At 44.1% G+C, this 18,725-nt stretch overlaps 1 protein-coding gene across 1 annotated transcript in view; it reads right to left on the bottom strand.

The window, feature by feature from the left end:
* TMEM156 (transmembrane protein 156) overlaps window positions 1-18,725 on the bottom strand; it is a 199,499-nt gene that overhangs the window by 136,337 nt on the left and 44,437 nt on the right. The window contains exon 3 of the mRNA XM_078678334.1: window positions 14,787-15,044. Coding sequence (XP_078534460.1) covers window positions 14,787-15,044 — 258 coding nt within the window. The remainder of the gene's footprint in view (window positions 1-14,786; window positions 15,045-18,725) is intronic.

Genomic DNA, 18,725 nt, shown 5'->3' with positions numbered 1-18,725 from the left:
TAATGAACTCCCACACACAATAATGGTGCCCCTAAAGTGCAACCTACTGTCTATGTGGTTCAGGGTCCAATCTGTAAAAAGAAAAAAGATAAAAAGGAAAGAGAGAGGTTACTGTGTCCCTGATATAACAAGATTTCAGCCACCAAAGAAAATATAGCGGCAGAAGATTGAGGGAACTGTTTAGTAGCAAAATCAGGCAGTTCACATAGAATGTTTTTAAAAATGCTGAAAATGACACAAACAGACATCTTCTAGAGGACACAAATCCCATGCTGTGGCAGTGATGTCCGCAAAGAACGTTGTCACTGCGATGCTTGTCCTCGTGGCATGGTAGCATGGCAATGACAACAATTGTCAGACATAAATTCTAAAATGACCAAATGTGGATATGTCAGCGCACATAGTGGTAGATCGAATTTTTTGTGCCAAGCATAAACAGTATGCCACCCTCTGCGGATATGGAAGATCTAGATCTAGTTGGTTTTGAGTATGTGTGTAAGTTAATGTTATAGAATGGCATACTCATGTGAGCACAAACCATACGCTGTTTAGCAGCTATGATGGCACGGGGCCTGGGTATGTACACCAATGCAATCAGGGTTTTTAAGAACACAAGCAACCTTGAGTTACAAGCCATCCAGGATCTATCCAAAAATAATGCAATAACCATAAAACCAGCCGACAAAGGCGGGGCAATTGTACTGCAGGACTCCGAAGATTACAGACAGGAATGTCTACGTCTCCTTGTAGACACCAGGAACTATACCATTATCAAGGAAGACCCTACAGAACGGTTACGGATTTGCATCACACACTTCATTGAAGAAAGCATGATCAATGATTGGATGGACAAGAAAGAATCGGAATTTCTAGTCAACACCAGACCAACTATCCCTTACTTCTATACGATCCCAAAAATCCACAAGCGGCTGGAAACACCACCTGGGACACCTATAGTCTCCGGAATAGGATCCATTTTGGAACCCTTGCCGAAGTACGCGGATGCGTTCCTCCGACCGATAGTTCAAAAGACTGACACCTACCTAAGAGACACAAAGGATGTACTTTGTCTACTGAAGGATAAAAGTGACCCCACATCTAGCATCCTAATAAGCCTAGATGTGGAGAGTCTGTACACCAGTTTACCACATAAAGAAACACTGGAAATCTTGGAGGAAGTTCTTTTTGAGGAAAATTGGACATATCAGACACCAAGACATATAGTCCTTGAATGTTGCCGCCTGGCCCTTACGGAAAATGTCTTCCGTTTTGAAGAGACACTGTACCGTCAACAACACCGGACCAGCATGGGCAGTACATTCGCGCCGAGCGTAGCCAGGCTGTACGTACATCATCTAGAAAAGAAGAAAATCCTCACCTTGGATAACCCATACATGAATCAGATAAAGCTGTGGAAGCGCTATATTGATGATATTCTGCTGATATGGGATGGCAGTGAGGAAGAGGCTCAGAATTTCTGTGGGTGGCTCAGTGAGCAAGACCAATTTCTAAAATTCACCAATACGATGAGTATATCTCATTTGGTTTTCTTGGACCTGAACATCAGGGCAAAAGATGGAATCTTGACAACGACAACCCACCACAAACCAACTTCAAGAAACTGCCTATTGACTTACAACAGTTTCCATCCGAGACACCTGAAACAGAATCTCCCGTTTGGACAGTTCCTACGGTTGAGACGAAACTGTTCCAACAAACTGGATTACCAATTACAAGCTGAAGAATTGAGTAAAAAACTGAAACAACGAGACTACCCAAAGAAAGTAATAAAGGATGCCAACAAAAGGGCAAGCAACAATAACAGGGATGCCCTTTTGGAACCTAAAGTCAAGAACCCATCAGCAAATGAAAGACCCATTTGCATTACCACTTTTGATAGAGTATCTGACCAGGTCACGAAGATAGTTAAAAAACATTGGCCCATACTAAACATCGGCGATCCTAACATCCCCACACCGATGTTCAGTCATCGTAGAGGGATGAATCTAAAAAACTACTTGGTCCATACACGACCAAAGCCATCTGAAAGTACCAACAGAATGAAGCCATTACCAAACGGTCACTACCCGTGCAATAATTGCAGTGTTTGCCATCTGACGTCAGTTACAAAGTCGGTAACCTTCAACAACAATACGACATGGCAACTCAAGCATTTTTCCAATTGCAACACAAGTGGAGTAGTCTACCTGATCACCTGCATCTGCAATCTGCACTATGTGAGCATGACCTCGAGAAAAGTCGGTTCCCGAATTGTGGAGCACAGGAGCAATATTCGGTGCAAAAGATCCACCACACGTATGACCAACCATTTTATTGAAAAAAATCACACACCAAATGATCTCAGATGGGTGGTGTTGGAATGCGTAAAGAACAAGGAGAACTTAGAAAGAACCCTGCATGAACGTGAACAACGTTGGGTATTCAAGCTTCAAACGGATGTACATGGGCTTAACAATGGCATACCCTGGGGTGCATTTAACCATTAAGACATGAGACCTGAAACACAAAATGCACTTACTAAGTTGCTGGAACTATACAGATTTAAACTCCCATGAGAACACATGGGTTCCAAACAGGCCCTCTAAGATATGAACTTTTCTCCCAAGATAACCTAGTAATACAACCATGATCACCATGGAAATTCCCCCCAAAAATAACAGAGTTCAAACTTAAGAAATTCCCCCCAAAAATAACAGAGTTCACACTTAAGAAATGTTTCCACTCTCGTCATGGCCTTATCTGTAACATTAGCCTAACATCTGCGTATCTCGAGATGTGATGGAGAATTCCCAAAGCAATTACAACTCCTTCACTTTTTAAACTAAAAACGAGAGTTAGTAGAAAATCACTTCCGCGTAATGATAAATTGCATCCTCCCAAGATGGCCGCCGAATCTGAGCGGTCCAGTCTCATTCCGGTGACAAACCCGGAAGCGAAAGAAAACATAAGCGATCCCCACAGAACGCACTCTAAGATGCGGTCCGAGGGGGAAGCAGCTAGGTAATACCGTGCGGCGTTGCTGAGTAGGAAGTAAGTGAACTACCCCATTTTCGCCTACCAGAGATGAGAGAGCAAGGCTCCAAAACCTGCCCGCTCGCATAATCTTCAGTTTGTTTTTTCTGAAAACTAACCGCGCTTTATCAATCCCGCAATTGCAGCATTGCTTCCACCGAAGCGACACCGCCCCTCTCAGAGACCATGAAGTGCTATTAAGCACCCACAAATGTAAATATCGAGATTCAACTTTGATTTATATGTTAAATGTAGTGTTTGTTCACCGTCTTTGTCACAGTTAGTCACTTCTTAGTGTTTGTACAGGTATTTCACGTCACAAGCACTTTGCGTGTTTTTTATTCACCACACGCTGGACCCGAGAGCCTGCACGCACCAATATGGGGAAAATTGCACCATATAGAGCATGCATATATATGTATATGTATCAAAAACGTGCATCATGAAGGACTTACATATCCCCGATCTCTTTGAGAAAGGGGTAAGGTGTTTTTAAACTTTGTTTATCCATTTCCCTACAGGTTCTTCAATGAGCAATACATACATCAGTAAGTTACCGCGTATGAACTTTTGAACCACGCATGTTTTTATATTGAGCAGCGTTCACCATTGTAAATACTTTCTTTACATTAATCATCCTTAACCTTGATTTAGGTTTCTAGGAGTGGCATATACAGGGCTGGTCCCTGTATGGTCCTGAAGAAACGCTGTGGGTAGCGTGAAACATGTTGACCATATACTGAACCTACCTCCATAGTTGGTCGGTCCACAGTATAAACCCCATTTTTAATATACCAACCTAGGAGCAGAATAAATTATTGAGGCCCACTAGCACGGTATTTTTAATTCACTTACTCACCCACTCCACCTCACTCCACCTTTTTTGCACCACACATAGTCCTTCACAACTAAAGTGCTCCTACGTAGTTCGCAAGTCGTAGCACGCCCCTTTTCGTAGAGAACTGGGATGGACCCAATGATGAAGCATGTCACCGTGAGGAAACTCCGGTGAGTGAGGGACTCAAGAAAGAAATTTTTTCTTTCTTTTTTGGCCACACGTAATATTATTTTGTGTCTAACCACAATACAAGACAGGTCTCCGAACCCAGATTTTGGGCTCACTTTTTTCATATGACGCTTTAAGAGGGCGACCTGCTCTTAAGTACCTCCATTTCCCTCTGGTTATACATATGTTCACACTTGGACATACAGAGTGGGGATTGTGCCCATGCTTCTCGTCAAAAAGTGCTTCAAGTGCCTGTTGCATTTTTCAGCATGTGACTCCGCGATCAATGCATTAAAAAAGTGGTTGCTTTATGCCTACAATGTGACCATAGGGGATAAAGTCCGGTGTGTGATCAGGAAATTATTTGGAGCAAAACTCCACGCTTACCTAAAAATGGCCCAGTTTGTACCACATCAGGTAATGCGGAAGTGCTGTGTCCGTGCGTGCCCCGCTGTTGAAACAGCAGAGATAGTTAAGTTATGCGGGATACCTGGGAAATTACAGTAGAGTGTTGGCCGGCCGGGCAGAGGCTTGGCATGGGTACTCACGGTTTTTGTGTGCGAACCTTGCGTCTGAACCTACCCTTCAGTATCCGCGTCCCTGAAATTGGGACTGAGCGAATCCGCAGTGCTCCGTTATATGCGCGGAGAACATGGGCGGTTACACAGTGAGCAGTCACTCAAGTGTGACGACGCATGTCTGGCGGCCATTTTGTAGAGGCTGTATGGTACAATCTGCTTGTATGGGGCCATATTGGAATGGCTTGACCGTGATTGCTCGGCAACCATGGTGTTTGGATATGTGGCAAGCAGCGACGGTGTAAGTATTTTTCTGCATAGCTGGCAGCCAAATCTTAGGGTCAGTCAGTAAAAATAGATCTTCAGGAAACGAAGGGGTGCTGGTATGGCCATGTGAAAATTGCAAATGTTATAACTACCATATTCAATGGATATAGACTAAAAAGCACATCCAGGAGGAAGTAATACTTGTAATATGGGGAGCTGTTCCCTGTGGGTGTATTGGCGGTAGGGTTGGGGAGTCTATTCCTTGCAGTATTATGTGATCATTCCATTGATTTATTGTTGGAGTAAATGCCGCCGGTGTGGCGTTCAGGTTGGAGAGGGGAGCACCAGACCTGGTGGGTGTGCTAAAAGTTATATTGAGGGTAGTCCCTGTTTCTTGATAGGAATAGATTTGCACTCTATGGTATGCGTCTCCAAGATGTATGTCTAGGTGCATGGATGTAATCATCCAGAGCAGATCTGTGGGTGCCATGCCATTGGATGTCGGTGACTAAACTTCAAACCATGGTATGTCATCATTGAGTCCGCTCTTGTTCGTACTGAGATAGAACACCCATCGCTTTTCTCGTCTGAAAAGAGTTGTGGCATTCCAGGAAGGGTTGGCTTTGAGGATCGTCCATTTGAGATCATCAGTAGAGTGCTTTAGCTCCTTGAAATGATTTCTCATTTTGGTCGCACTCTGGCCACATCTGATAGTGCTCCTGTGTTCCCCTATCCTGATTTTCATTGATCTAGTCATCATCCCTGTATTGTACATGGTACAGGGACAAGACATCAGGTAAACACAGTTTTTTGTGTTGCAGTTAGTGTGCTGCCTTTGTGTCCAGGAAAATTAGCCTTACTGTAGAGTGGTGGAATGTGACGTGGACTTACATGCGGTACAGGTACCGCATGGGTAGTGTCCGGTAACTGATGGGAGATTCAAAGGGTGGTCTGTGTGTTGGGCTTATTCATGCGTGGTCTACTATGTACTAGCTCATCTCAAGTTTGAAGTTCTTCTGAACACAAAGCGGGGGAGTTCTAAGTTTAGGTCTCCTGTGTTAAGGATCCTCCAATGTTTCAGTGTGATTGATTTAACCTTTATTTGAGAGTGGTGTGTAGAAGGTCACACGTCATCACCTCTTCCTTAGTGTGTGCGTTGTTTTCAAGCAGGGCCTTTCTGTTGGTATTACGTGCCCTCTTTTTGGCGAGTCTAACAACCTTCTGTGGGTACTTTCTTTCAAGGAGATTGTGGATCAGTTCAGTGCCTTGAGTATGATAATCTGTTAAGTTGCTACAGTTGCGTTGGACGTGTAGAAAATACCCATATGGGAGGTTTTCCCGCAGGGCCTTTGGATGGTGTCTCTCGATGGAGAAAAGGCTGTTGCAGTCCGTGCCCTTCTTGTGTGTTCTCATTTTGAGTTGACCTTGTGTGAGGTTAATCACAAGGTTCAGAATGGGGATTTCTGAATCTGAGATAGAACTTGTGAACTTTAGATAGGGGTTCAATGTATTGACCCAATCTTTAAAGGATTCACAGCTGCCCTTGTTGCCTTTCCAAAAGACCAGCACATCATCTATGTTTCTCTTCTATAGTAAGATGTTGGTCTTAAATTGATTAGTATTGCTGTTGATATGTTTAATTTAGAGATTTTGCTTGTATGCATTGGCGGATGGAATATTAAAGCACGTTTAATTGTTATTTCCAGTTTTCCGTGACGAAGGGGCCCCAGAGGCCCGAAATGCATTGGATGTTAATAAACTGCTAATGATTAATCTGGCTCTAGTCGTGTTCTTGAAGACAGGCTCAAATGGCCCAGCAGGAGCATTAGAAACCTGGTAAATGGTGGTTCCTTGCATGCGGATCGGAATCATTTCAAACAAAAATGTGGATTATTAATCAAGTGCAAAATACGTTGAAAAAAACTTTGAAGTTAAAAAATGGTGAAAAAGAATTTGTTACAATTGCAATTTAAATGGCTGTGCCAATGGCTAGGGGCAGAAAGTTGTCCAATATTGTTGTTGTTTAGTGTCATACGCACTGTTTAGGCTAGGCACAATGCCAATGAGCATGTAATGTTAAATGTCTGTAGTTTAAAAATTGGAGGAATTTGTTGTAAGCAAGGTGTGCAACCCGCACCAATATGATAATTTAGATATTTGCCATGTAAAGACTTGCCAAGCTGAGGGCAAATGTACTGCACATTAACGTCCCCTGTATCTGGTGGGATAACCTCTGTTGAGTTTTCAAAAGAGCACAGTTAAGAGTAGTGATGTCGTCCAGTGAAGAAATGTTCAGGTACAATTGAGTGTCATCAGTGTACATATGGAAGTGTAGGTTAGACCGTTTCAGAATTTCAGGGAGAGGTTCCATACATAGGTTGAAAATAGTGGGTGAGAATGTGGATCCTTGTGGAACTTCAATCGAGACCAGCTTACTGTTGGAAAAGCCGTGGTTGACTTTTATTCATTGTATTCTTTTAGGAAGGAACGAGGCACACCAATTTAAGACTAGACGTGATAACCCCATCATTTTTTTAAGAAGGTCATAGGTAAGCAGTATAAGTAAGCAAGGTTTGTTCTGGTCAAGTAGACTTAGGGCATCGTCAACAATGTGTGTTAAATTCCGATCTCGCTTTCCATGTTACAAGTCTGTACCAAGCTCCTGTGTCACCATCCAGGTGTTTCTCACTCTGGCTCATTCGACACATGTACTGCACAGTAGCACACTTAACTTGACTTTGCTTTGCAACTATGCTATTCAGAAACTCCTAATTTGTATCCAGGACTCTTCCAACTCATAGCTTTGCCATGATCAGGCCACTCTTGATTACTGACACTTGGGCTTCCTCTTCTTCTACGTAATTCTTAATCTTGGTCAAAGGTTTTCTTGTTGCTGATTCCCTATGGAGACTCAATTCTACCTTCTACTACTATGTATGGCTACATCAAGGCTTGTACTTTGTTTTCCATAAATTCTGATCCCTCCTTCCATGTTAATAGTATGTCCCCAGCTCCTGTGTCAGTGTCCAGGCGTTTTTCACTGTGGCTCATTCAGGCAGATATCTACTGCATACTAGCACATCCAGATACTCAGCACCAGGAATCTTGGTGCAAGGATTCTGGCTTCACCGTAAACAGCAGAACTTTCAGATGAATGCGCCAGCAGGCTAGCATTCACATGATGCAGGCAAAGAGGCCTGGTCACTATAATCCTTTACAAAACACAGTATGCTGTTGCCACTGCGCTACACACATTCAATCTGCGACGGGGACAGTTGTCCTTCCATCAGTATGAGGGTTCGCTGTATGCAAGCCTCCGGGTTTAGGGCAGGTCCAGAGCCTATCATAGTCATAAGGAGACCCAGGCCTTCGCACACTCTAGATCAGTGTGCAATGAGTACAAAATCCAAAACCCAGGATCACACATTCTTTCAGTTTAGACATGCAGGGCAGTGGACACGACTGTACATCATGCAGGGGACATTCCAATCTCATCAGTGCGTAATGTGCTTGAAGGTTCTATACTTACCTAAACTGATGGATGCAGCACTGCTACAGTTAAAATAGGCATGTCAGTGCTGATCTACAGGACAGCAAACATAAACATGCAACTTTTGTCTCCAGTGATGACTTGGGGCACAATGTTTATGATCCCTGGATTTTATTTTCTTTGATGACAAAACAATTCCATACAAGATCAAAGTTTCCGATCAGACCTTGACAGCTGTCCTTATTCTACCAGCTGTGATCCTCTTGCCGCATAAACCTCTCACAGCTTCTGATTTGCCCCCTGCTACTGTGCAATACACCCAAAACACTTCAGCAGAGTTCACTTTGCTCTACAACCAGGCTATTCTGTGCATTTGCTCTCTTTTTGCACCACAGCTGCAATTTGGTATTAGAAAATGGGGTGCTGACTCTTGCGTGGCACATTCTGTAATATGGACTGAGATGCCAACAAAGTTGCATCAGCATGATCTAAAAGTGGTACCTCATTTGCATGGGTGCACAGCCCTATGTAAATCAGGGAATCCTTTGCTTATTGCAAACGTAGACGCAGATACAAATAAGCCACCAAGAAACACACTGACTGTGCACCATATTTGTAGCCCACAATCAGTACGGCTCCCAAGGGCGTCTCTTGGAATCAGGGATAGGGAGCCCCAGGAAAGCTCTAAGGAGCCCCATGTAGATGGATAAAGTCACTCAATGCAAACTCCTGCAGGAGTAAATCTGTTCCCCCTTCAGCAGGCCATATTGCTACCTGCACAGTGAAAAGCAGACTGTTGTCTTCAGACATCTTGTCTTCAGTCTTCAGTCTTCTAGTGCATTGTTCCCAGTGCAGATGCGAGTTTGCACTTGCACTGGGAACAGAACATTTGGGGCCATATGTAGGTAAACCATGAATACCGATTCCTTAATACCGAATTTTACCGAATCGGTATTAAGGAATCGGAAAATGCGATGTAGATAAAAAATCGGTAAATATTACCGATTCGTTAAAAATCGGTAAAAAATACTGAATCGGAAGGAATCGGTAAAAAAAAAAAATACCGATTCGGAATTACCAAATTCATTACCGAATTGGTAAATACCGAATCGGTAATTCAAAAATTCGTAATTCGATGAATCAGCCAATCCTGTGTCACCCAATCACCTCCCAAACAGGAAGTGGCCACACCCAGGCAGCTGCACAGAACCTGGAGCTTACTGTGAGGCAGGCAGGTGAGCTGAGGAGCCAGGAGCAACAGAGCCTTACAGCTACAAACCTGAAAAAAAACTACTGCTTTGAAATGGCAAGCCAGGACAGGGAGAAGGAGGGAAGTGAGAGGAAAAGAAAGCTGAAGTTCAGCGAAAAGGAGCTGGAGGTACTGATCCAGGATGTGAGTCAGGACCATGACAGGCTTTTTGGTAAGCAGTCCCTCCATGTGCCCGAGTCTCAAAAGAGACAGATCTGGATTGGCATACAGGACAAAATAAATGCCATAGGTGTGATCCAGCGTACCATCAAGAAGAGGTGGTACTACCTCAGGAAGACGGCGAAAGCAAGGATGGCAGAGAGGCAGAGGCAGGCTGGCAAAACTGGTGGAGGAAAGAACAGAGCACCAGCACCAACACCACTGGAACTGATGGTGGAGTCCACCCTGCAGCCGGAGAGTGTGAGTGGCGTGGGAGACGCAGACAGCTCTGCCAGAGCAGCAAGGAAACAAGGTAAGACGCGTGCCCAGCATGCTGTGCTACCCCCTCCCCAACCCCAATCCCCATAGTGGCATGGGGGCTCCCACTCCACTCCATGTCTTACTCATTACCTGCTATGCATTGTGGGAGATGTAGTTCGAGGGAACTGATGTATTGGACAGTCAGGCTAGCAAACACAATAGCATGTGAAAGTAATTGGCAATCTCAGGACAATCACTGTGATCTGTAGGCGTGATGTTTAATGTAATTCAAATGCAGACAGAGCAGTGAGTATATCTTGCCCTGCGGCATCGGGATGAACTGTGGGCGCCCTCAGATGGAGTACCAGCCCTCTCCCTGTTGCCCCCCTCATGGACTGGAGACTGTTGGCCCCCTGTGCCCTCCTACAACGATTCCTCCATCTGCTGGAGGGTGGCCACGGCATGCCTCCTGCCTGACTGTGGTGGTGGTGTTGGTGATCGTCGCAGTGGGGACTGGGTATGAGGGGATGGCGGTGTTCCCTGGCGCTGTGGTGATGCCTGTGATGTAGGAGTTGGTGGTGGTGGTTGCGCAGAGCTTGTGGTCCCTGCAGGCATGCTCCCCTCTGCAGCACTGCGAGATGTCTCGCCTGTTCCTTTTTTTTGTGGCCAGATTGTGTAGCATTGCACATGTAGCAATAATTTTGCAACATTTGATGGGGCTGTACTGACGTGCACCTCCACTTTTGTGTAGGCAACGGAATCTGCTTTTAAACAGTCCAAAGGTGCGCTCCACCACGTTGCGTGTGCTCTTACGTGCCACATTGTATCTCCTCTCCCTTGGGGTGGTTGGGTTGAGATATGGTGTGAGTAGGTAAGGCCGGAGGGCATATGCGCTGTCACCTAAATACAAAAGAAAGTGCCATTAATTTGTGTGACCAATAGCTTGAGCCAAGGTGTACATCAGGGTGTGTGTTACATTGATTTACCTAGTAGGTATCCTTCTCCAAAATCACCAGCAGCCAGACGTGTATGGATACCACTGTTCCGGAATATGTACGAGTCGTGGGTACTCCCTGGGAATTTGGCCACGATGTCAGTTATGATGAACTTGGCATCGCATATCACCTGCACATTAATGGAGTGGGTGGATTTGCGGTTGCGGTAAATGTATTCTGTTGCTGCAGGTGGGCAGATTGGTATATGGGTCCCATCGACGCAGCCAATGACGTGTGGGAACTGCGCCAGCTGGTAGAAATCCAGCTTGGTCCTCTGCAGCTCCGCATGTGTACTGGCGAAGGTAATGTAATGTTCCATTCTGTCCATCATGGCATCCAGGAAGGTATTGAAAAAACGGGAGAGACAGCTCTGTGACACACCACCTACTGCGGCTATCATACCCTGTCACACCCTGGTAACTTCCTGATGCCAGGAGGTGCAGGTACCTGGACATGGGTGGGTATTGCGTGAGCCCTTGGTGTCTGATGCTCAAGATAGGGTTTGAGGTCCCGTATTAGGTCAAGGATGATGTGTGGGTGCAGCCTGTACCTTTCATGGATTTCTGGTTCAGTCAATTGAAACAATGTGAAGCGCAGTCCGTACACCCGCTCTTCCCGTCTCCAGATCCTCACACCTGCTGCTCTCAAGCGTAGCCGCCTTGCTATGAGGTAGAGGCCCGTCATTGTGATCACACTGTTGCATTTTGGGGCTATTTTTATGCACTGCACCTGATTACCACCTGCTCAGGATCAGTGGTAAATACCGATTCGTTATTACCGATTTTGGTCAAATACGGTAATACCGATTTTTGCTACATTGCATTTTGGGATTTTTACCGATTCATTATTTACCGATTCGGTATTCATTGTTTCGGTGTTCTCCGATCGATAAATAAGGAATCGGTAATTATCTACTGATTCGTTATTACCGATGCCATTCGGTAATACGTACATCTCACAGGGCTAAATACCGGTTGGTAAAGCCGAAATTTACCGATTTTCGGCTTTACCGACCGGTATTTGGCCACCTACATATGGCCCTTGGTGTGATATGACACACTGTTCCACTCTGTGCCTGGCACACACACTCAAGGGTGTGCCACAGTGCAAAGTGGGACAGTGAGCCTTATCTCTAAAACAAGCCCCCTGATTGGTATATAGTACCCTTCTGACCCCCAGGTTTGCCACAATCAGGCCTTCTGATTCTTGACTCTCCTGATCAAAATTGCATTTAACTTACTGGTGCTATTCCAGGATACTAATGTAACTTGAGTAACATGAAGGCTAATCTTCTCATCCCTGCCAGTTCACTGTCCAGAGTCTGCAAGATCACAACGCCTTTTTACTACTTAGGAAAGGACTGTTTGAACTTTGGCTGAGTGTAGGGTGACTTACTGTTAAATATATGTATGTATCCCCTCCACCAGCACATAACAGGTGCCCATGTATCAGCAACAAAATGACTGTAGGCACAATATTATGAGGACAAAGATATCAGGAGTTACAAATTATCTGCAATAATATCATCAGACAAGACTTAGGGAGAGTATTAGGTCTGGATTGGGTCTACGGTTTGGTTGCGGGTTAAGACTAAAGGCCTGATTTCGATATTGGGCATATTTCCTTCCAACTGACACCATTTCGATCAAACCACACATGGTGCAGTCGCAAACTCCAATTTCTCCATGGGAGCTTGTGCGGCTGGCTGTAGCCATCCGAAAGTGCCGACATGGAACTGCTGTCGGAAAGTGACATCATAATCCCGACAGTGGAAATGCAGTCTGTTTGGGGTGAATGAGGCCCTTCTGACTGGCCAATGGGCTCCTTCAGCCCTTCGGAACTAAGTCGGATAGCCCGGCCGGTTTCAACTCCGACCGCTGTCATTGTAATATTGCGTTCGGAGTTTAAACCTACAATGTCAGTCGGAAAGCCTCCGACCAGCGGTCGAAGACTTTCCGACCAACATCGAAATCAGGCCCCACGTTCACGGATAGGATTAGCTCTCAGGATAGGTTTAAGGCTAGTCTAAGGATTAGGATTGTATATACAAAAAATTATATTATGTCATACTATATAAATGTAGATCATATTATGGTGAAATAAATAGGACATGCAAAAAAATTATATTTTTGTTTGCACAATTTTTACTATAACAATTTTGCAGAACAATAAGTTGATGTTCGGTATTGTGGAACTAAAGCGATCATAGTTCATTCTTCTAATGGCGAGCGGACAATTTTGGTCTATCTGTACTTACCACTTAGAGGTATATTAGTATCCAGATAGGTACTGTCAGGAAGCAGGACTGGAGATACTGGTTACTGTTTAGAACTTGGCAAGCATAAGGGAGTGATACACCAACCCACACGTACTGAGTCATTGTAAGGGAAAGAAAAGCTAGGGGTTCCTGCAGAGTGTCGATACTGTCTGAAGGTTTCTTGTGAAAAATGTTTAAACCAAGACTATGTACTCATTTTAAGTATAGATGTAAAAGGTATTAAAGTTCTTGTATGTTTACATACATTGTTAGAGAATGAATCACAGACCATTTAACATTTGTTAGTACCTTGTAGTGGTAGACGAGACATGTCCAAGCCATAGTTCACCTTCCTCAGAAAATGCAGAATTACAAGTTTCACACCCAAATACAGAGCTACTTGAACAGAGACATTGTCAAGCTATATCCATTCACTATTTCAGTTAAATGCAGAGCTTTCTTGTTACTAAAATATCTTTTTGCCTTTAGATATCCACTACAGCCTGCAGATATCACTGGCCAGTGCAAGTTATGAGTACGAGTGGTGTAGCCCAAGGTCTGTTATCTCTCTCATAGTGGCCACCTTTCCACATTTCTACCCCTGACCCTCATAATTCTGTGTTTGTGGTCAGTAGTGGAGGTGGTGAGAGTTGGAAGTATGCATTGCTCCAGTTGGATTCCGAGGACAAGGTTTACTATTAGGAAATCCCTGTTTTGTGAGCATCGGTTTGTGGGTGTTCAGCAACTTTAGCAGGTAGCCCTACCCTGGGGTGCCCACAACCTATGCCTGTGATGAGAAATACTCACACCAGTGAGGAATTATTCTGTGTTCATACTGTGGGCTGTTGGGAGGACCAATCCTGACAAGAAATAGCCCTGTACCCTCCCACTCTTATGTTATGTAACAAGTGCCTGTATCCAAATGTATGAATGTAACACATTGCCGTGTGTGCTCTGTAGAACTTTTGTCTTTTGTCTTTCTCTACATCCACACCAATTTCGAAGCTTGTCCTTCCCCTTTCCCAGGCGTACATATTAAACCATTATCAGAGCGGCAAACTACCTCTAAAGGTGCATGAATACCCACAATCCTTGGAATTTGCTGGTGTTCTCTACCTTATGTAGGTGCCCCGGGCCTGATCACTCATACACCACCCAGGTAAAGACTCGTTAAATTACAGCTCTGGTGCAATTTTATGTGGGAGTAAACTTAATTGGAGGTGTAAATTCACATTTTATGACTCAAATAGTTGTATTTGCACTCATAAATGGTGCTGTTTGCACACAAACATTTTAAATAAATATCAGATAACCCAAATAATGCTACTCATAATGAGAAAAATCAATAACCGTTCAAAGTAAAGATAAGGCGTTGACAGCATGATAGGTAGTGGCGAGGGCTCGCGCCCACATCTGAAGGTCCAGGAGTAAAAATGATGCTCTTCTGGTGGGCACTACCAATCCTGCTAGAACCTGCGGCTGACACAGAATTGGTGCTTTTGGTTTGTAAGTGTGTAAATTCCTTACCTGTTTTTTGTTTTCATGACTTACTTGACATGCTGCTCTCCAGGTGAAGCGAAACATTAATGCAGTCAAATCCATCCTCCACCAGCCTTGTCACCTGGGAAAAACTCGAGTTTCCCATGGATGCGTGTTCACTTTGCGTTGAATTGCTGAAGTCAATTTGCAGCAGGAGAGCAGAGGATTCACATATTGTTTCTACAGCAGAATATGTGGTGAAATGGAAATGCTTGAGCACTCGAAGGGTATTTTTCCTATTTAGTTCCAATGACCCTTTTGACTTTGATTCTATAGAAAAGAAATGGGAGATAACAGTTACCCATGAAGTACATGGTACAACTTTTTACTTGTGTTCGCTAGTTCGCTGCCAGAGAGACGGAAGCTAAAGGTAGCTACCATAAAGTCATTATGTGGACAAAAGAATTTCCCTCCACAAACCAGGTTTACCTTATTGCCCCTGCGAATATACCTCTTTGTCCCGCAGTCTTTCTTCCTGCATGGAATCACAACGCGGTCGTTATCACAACCGCGTTTATGATTACGCATACCATTACTCCGCAAGTCAGAACAACGACTTGCGGAGGGGGGCGCTGGATGTTGGAATAGTATAATTTACTATTCCAACTCTAGTCTGTGCGGACACTAGGGAAGGTGTTGGATTTTACACATAGGAGCTGAAGACACATCTCGTAAAGGAGCATCTTACCCAGGATTAATTCTGACTCTATCCATATGATAGAGAAAAGTCAGCTGGAGTATTGTCCTATTAGATTTTCCTCAATATAGGAGGATTTGTATTACCATTGAAATCCCTGAATGATGTACACATTCTTGAATCTTTTGCCCACACTGTCTTAGGACCCGACTACAAGTGAGGAGTAAATATGTGTAGGTTCCAGTTGGCTGCAATTACCTTTTCCGACCAGTATCTATGCACATATTTACTCATATTACAAGTTATACCCCATGCAGTGAGGAATAATTGTGTGAAACCAGAATTTCGAGACAGAATTCCACATAGTATTCTCTTTTCTATGAGGTTTAACGCACACATTTACCACCTACTCTACTCAACTCAACCCATAATCAGGGCCTTAATGTTCCAAGATCCTTTCCTTCAAAGCTGCTCTCAATATGTGGTAACTGGGTGCAGGGGTTTTTGTAATATAGCAGGAGGATTAAAAAGATGGAGTGTACTGGAGAGAAAGTCTGAGGGTCCCCTTTTAATACATCGTGCCCACTTTGAAGTGGAAGAAGCTTTTTGAGTTTTCTCTACAGAAGTGTCTGGCATTTTCTGCCTCCCTGACCCAGCCCCAGTCTGTCTGGGGGCACAATAGGCTAGAGTGAAGGCCTGTGTGTGTGAGCTGGGCCAGCGGCTTTGAAGAGTATGTGTGGTAGGTGACAGCTCTGCTCCCATCCAGCCACACCCTCTATTGTGATGTTGTCTGGGAGGAACACACCAAGGCTATCTGCCAACTACGCATAGTCATGTGACCCATGAACAGGCTGCAGGAACAAGAAAATGCAAACCTTCTAAAAGTTAACTTTTCAGAATTGCGACTTAAAATCTGACTTTACCAGTAAAGAGGATTTTAAATAACAATTCCTCAGACATCAAACATGACTTTCCTACCTGCTCACAATCAAAAGTTATGACTTATTTAATGTAATAAGGTATCCCAATGTTAACCAATGAAAGAGGTAGGCCTTGAAGTATTGAAAAACGAATTTAGAAGTTTTTCACTATCAGGACATGTAAAACTAAAAAGTACCTATCCAATTTTTTTAATACAATGTACCTTTTTAAGGGCTGTTTAGGGCCTATCCTAGGGGTGATGTATTTGTATTAAAAGGGAGTTTTGGGCTCAGTAAATGGTTTATTTTGACAATTTGAATTGGCAGTTTAAAACTGCATACAGGCTGAAATGGCAGACCTGAGACATGTTTAAAAAGGCTAGTTAAGTGGGTGGCACAACAAATGCTGCAGGCCTAATAGTAGTATTGAATTTACAGGTCCTGGGTATATTTAGTCCCACTTTACTTGGGACTTACAAGTAAATTAAATGCACTGATTGGGTGTATGGCAAACATTGTTTAAGAAGTGAACACAAGAACTTAAGCACTGGTAAGCTATGGTAAAGTGCACAGAATCCTAAGGCCAACATAAAGTAATTCAGAAAAACAAGAGGGGGAAGACAAAATGTTTGGGGTGATTGTATGGATCTCTCTGTCCTTTCTTTGCAACGTAGGATGCAGGCAGTTATGGCATTGGTATTTGCTTCATGCCTTCTGCAAACTACTATTGTCAAATCATACGTTTGCACATCACTAGCACAGAGCTTTACAGGTTAAGGAGGCAATAGAAACTTTCTCAGAGCGGCTGACTCCGGAGCACAGGGCTCACAGTTCAATCCTCGGCACTGGCAGCAGCTCAGCTCAGCATCATGTGACTCTGGGCAATAGCTCACTTAATCTGCCCGACGGCCTCCAGCACTTTGGACCTCTTAAGGTTCGCACTTTACAAATATGTATTATTATTATGATTATTATTACAGGGGAGCCAACTACATGATACGAAGTGGATACAGGATAAGTTAAAGTTCAGACATAGGCCTTCAACATGCACGCAGGTTTCAAGCTTTATGCACACTACCACCGATATGAGCCCACTCCCTTCAAAACTCACATTGCCTTCAGAATTGCACCCCCATCAAAAGGTGGACACAAGTATGGAACTGGTCTAGCATGGCCACCGGAGGATGATTCTAGGACCAGGGCCAATTGGTACATAGGTCAGTTAGTAAAATTCTCTACTGAACGTAATTTGCTACCAGTATTTTGCAACTAGTTATTCGCACATCTGGTTCTAGATCCACTAAGGCAGGATTAGAGTGATTTTTTGTAAATATGGGCATATAATATATAACAATAAAAGAGAAGATCAGACAAAATGGGTAAGGGCCGGTACGTCATCCAGGTGCCAGAGCAGTGCATAATCCCATATTGTCTCTTGAATGATTTGTTGATACTGATTACTCCAAGCCCATCCTGAGTCCTTGTGCATGTAGCTGGGCTTGCATGAGGCACTTCTTTGGCTTTTCTCTTTTGTCAGGTGCAAACCTCTCATTGTCGCCTATTCATTACTTTGGAAGGAGGGAAGGCTTTGCAAGGGACAACAGCTTTTTGGGTTATCTTGGCGCCACCTGGTGCAGAATGATGCTATGGGTTCAGAACCACCAATTCAACTCTTTTTGTCTGTAAACACTCCTCCTCCAACTTTGGGGTTTCTGGGTCTTTTTCATCATGTGTTGCCACAGACATTTGACTCCTGCAGAGTTTTGGTTTTGTACTTCAAGTTTCCTTAAATTCAACATGTCAGACCTTATGTCTCCTATGGTTCACTCTGCCTCTGGCACTTAACATAGGGCATTGGGATTTCGATTCTGAAGGTAGGCCACTGTGTGTCACCTAGGATGGGTGTTTCCTGCATCTTGTGGTCTCCCTTTTCAAACAGTTTCCAAAAGATGTAGATAGTGAAGGGTGCTAATGGGGGTAATTTCACAAATGTCTTTGATAGGATTAACAGGGAATTTATCGACTCACCAGGGGGGTTGTTCCTCGACTAGGTAGCATACAGGCAAGTGTCTGCAGGACTATTGAACACTGGGATGAAATAGGGGTGTTATCTGATCTGGAGCAGCAGAGACTTTACAAGTTTACTTTTCCACCCTCCATCATCACCCTCTTCACCTATACACCATGCCTCTCTGGTCAACCCACTTTAACCCCATATCGCCCTCTCTTATTTTACCCTCCGGTATCCTCCGTATGAACACTTCCTTGGTGGGCAAACTACCACTGTGGCAGGACTTTGGGTGAATCTCCCTACCCTTTTTTTCTCACTGCCACGCTGCCATACCAGCTTCCACTCTTGCTCTCACATTGGCAGCCTACATTTATCACCTCCTG

This window comes from Lissotriton helveticus, chromosome 2_2 (assembly GCF_964261635.1).
Source record: "Lissotriton helveticus chromosome 2_2, aLisHel1.1, whole genome shotgun sequence".
NCBI lineage: Eukaryota > Metazoa > Chordata > Amphibia > Caudata > Salamandridae > Lissotriton > Lissotriton helveticus.
The sequence above is the reverse complement of the archived record's forward strand: the minus strand, read 5'-3'. Positions and strand labels throughout refer to the sequence as shown.